Source organism: Spermophilus citellus (genome assembly GCF_964194105.1).
Source record: "Spermophilus citellus genome assembly, chromosome: 3".
NCBI classification, from domain to species: Eukaryota; Metazoa; Chordata; class Mammalia; order Rodentia; family Sciuridae; genus Spermophilus; species Spermophilus citellus.
In genome coordinates, this window is record NC_138184.1 from 108,971,881 (window position 1) to 108,973,377 (window position 1,497).

Below are 1,497 nucleotides of genomic sequence, written 5' to 3' on the forward strand. Positions count from 1 at the left end.
CATCTTCTCTCTCTACCCCATCTACTGTAATTCATTTCTCACATGTCTTTTGAAGCATCCCTGTTTTACCTCTTGAGTGGGCATGTTATTGTATGCTGATCTTCCAACAATGAAACATAGTAGATCTTCAGAGTGGAAATAAGAAGGAACTTAGTGCACAGGCCCATGCTTGTGCAGGGCAGCCCGAATCTGGTGCCAGAATTAAACAGCTCTCATATCAAGCAAAAAGTGAAAGACTAAGAACACCAAGAAGTGCCCACAGCATGCAACATCCAATGTGTATGTTATATTTGACAAGTCACAAATACAGGAGTCAAAGAGGCCTTCAACTTGTTTGGCCAGAACAGAGATGGTTCATCAACAAGGAAGATTTGTATGATATACTTGCCACACTAGAGAAGAATGCTACTGATGTGTACATTGATGCCATGATGAATGAGGCTCCAGGACCCATAAGTTTTACCATGTTCCTTATCATGCCTGGTGAGAAGTTAGATGGCACAGATCCCAAAGATGTCATCAGTAATGATTTTGCGTGGTTTGATGAAGAATCCACAGGCACCATTCAGGAGGATTACCTGAGAGAGTTGCCGATCACCATGGGTGATCTTTTTTTTTTTTTTTTAAACAATGATTCTGTGTTGTTGTTTTTTCCACACAATATCTTTATTTTATTTATTCATATGTGGTACTGAGGATTGAACCCAGGGCCCCACACATTCGAGGCGAGCGCTCTACCACTGAGTCATAACCCCAGCCCCATGGCAATCTTTTTACTGATGAGAAAGTGAATGACCTATATAGAGAAGCCCTTATTAACAAAAAGGGAAATTTCAATTACATCAAGTTCACATGCATCCTTAAACATAGAGAAAAAGACAAAAATGACTGAAAGAACGATAGCTAAAATTTCCCAATTACATTATCTTTCTCTATTTTATTTCTCAGATACTTCCTCTACCCTCACAGAACCTGTTGCGGGCAACTTAGTTTCACAGCTTTGCTTTTTTTTTTAAATAACTTTCTGCCACTTAGCAGTTGTACAATCAAGACTGGAAATGGGGATGAGGTTATAAATTGTATTGAAAAAGAAACTGCAAATAAAAATCAGCAAATGTGAAAGCCCAGGAAAATATGTTCATATTTCTGAGTTTGCTGGATTTTTAATTTTTTATATAATAAAAATGCTATTTTGAAATTTAAAAACAACTTAGCCATTCACCAACACAGCCTCCCATCTCACAGTAAGAACCCCAAGGTTCAGAGGCAAAGTAGCAGCATTCTCAGGCCCTGTACTTTAGCTGTCCTAGACCAAGATTCCCCCTCCCACCATGCAGAAGCTGGAGGCAATTATCTAGGTAGATCTAGAAAATTCTTGCTAAGAAACACAATTGCCTACCATTTGCAAAACCGAAGCAAAAGCCTTTTTTCCTTCATTGTAGCAGCAATTCCATTGGTGACACCTTTGCCTTCTCCCCAGAACTGAGTTCCTCTGAA

At 39.2% G+C, this 1,497-nt stretch overlaps 1 protein-coding gene across 1 annotated transcript; it reads left to right on the plus strand.

Annotated features, from left to right (window-relative positions):
• Positions 1-428: 428 nt before the first annotated feature.
• LOC308645516 (myosin regulatory light chain 12B-like) lies at positions 429-892 on the plus strand (the record flags this gene model as incomplete). Its single annotated transcript, XM_081287717.1, has 2 exons — positions 429-638; positions 785-892. 2 exons carry the CDS (start codon positions 429-431, stop codon positions 890-892), a joined length of 318 nt encoding a protein of 105 aa, XP_081143843.1.
• Positions 893-1,497: the final 605 nt, after the last annotated feature.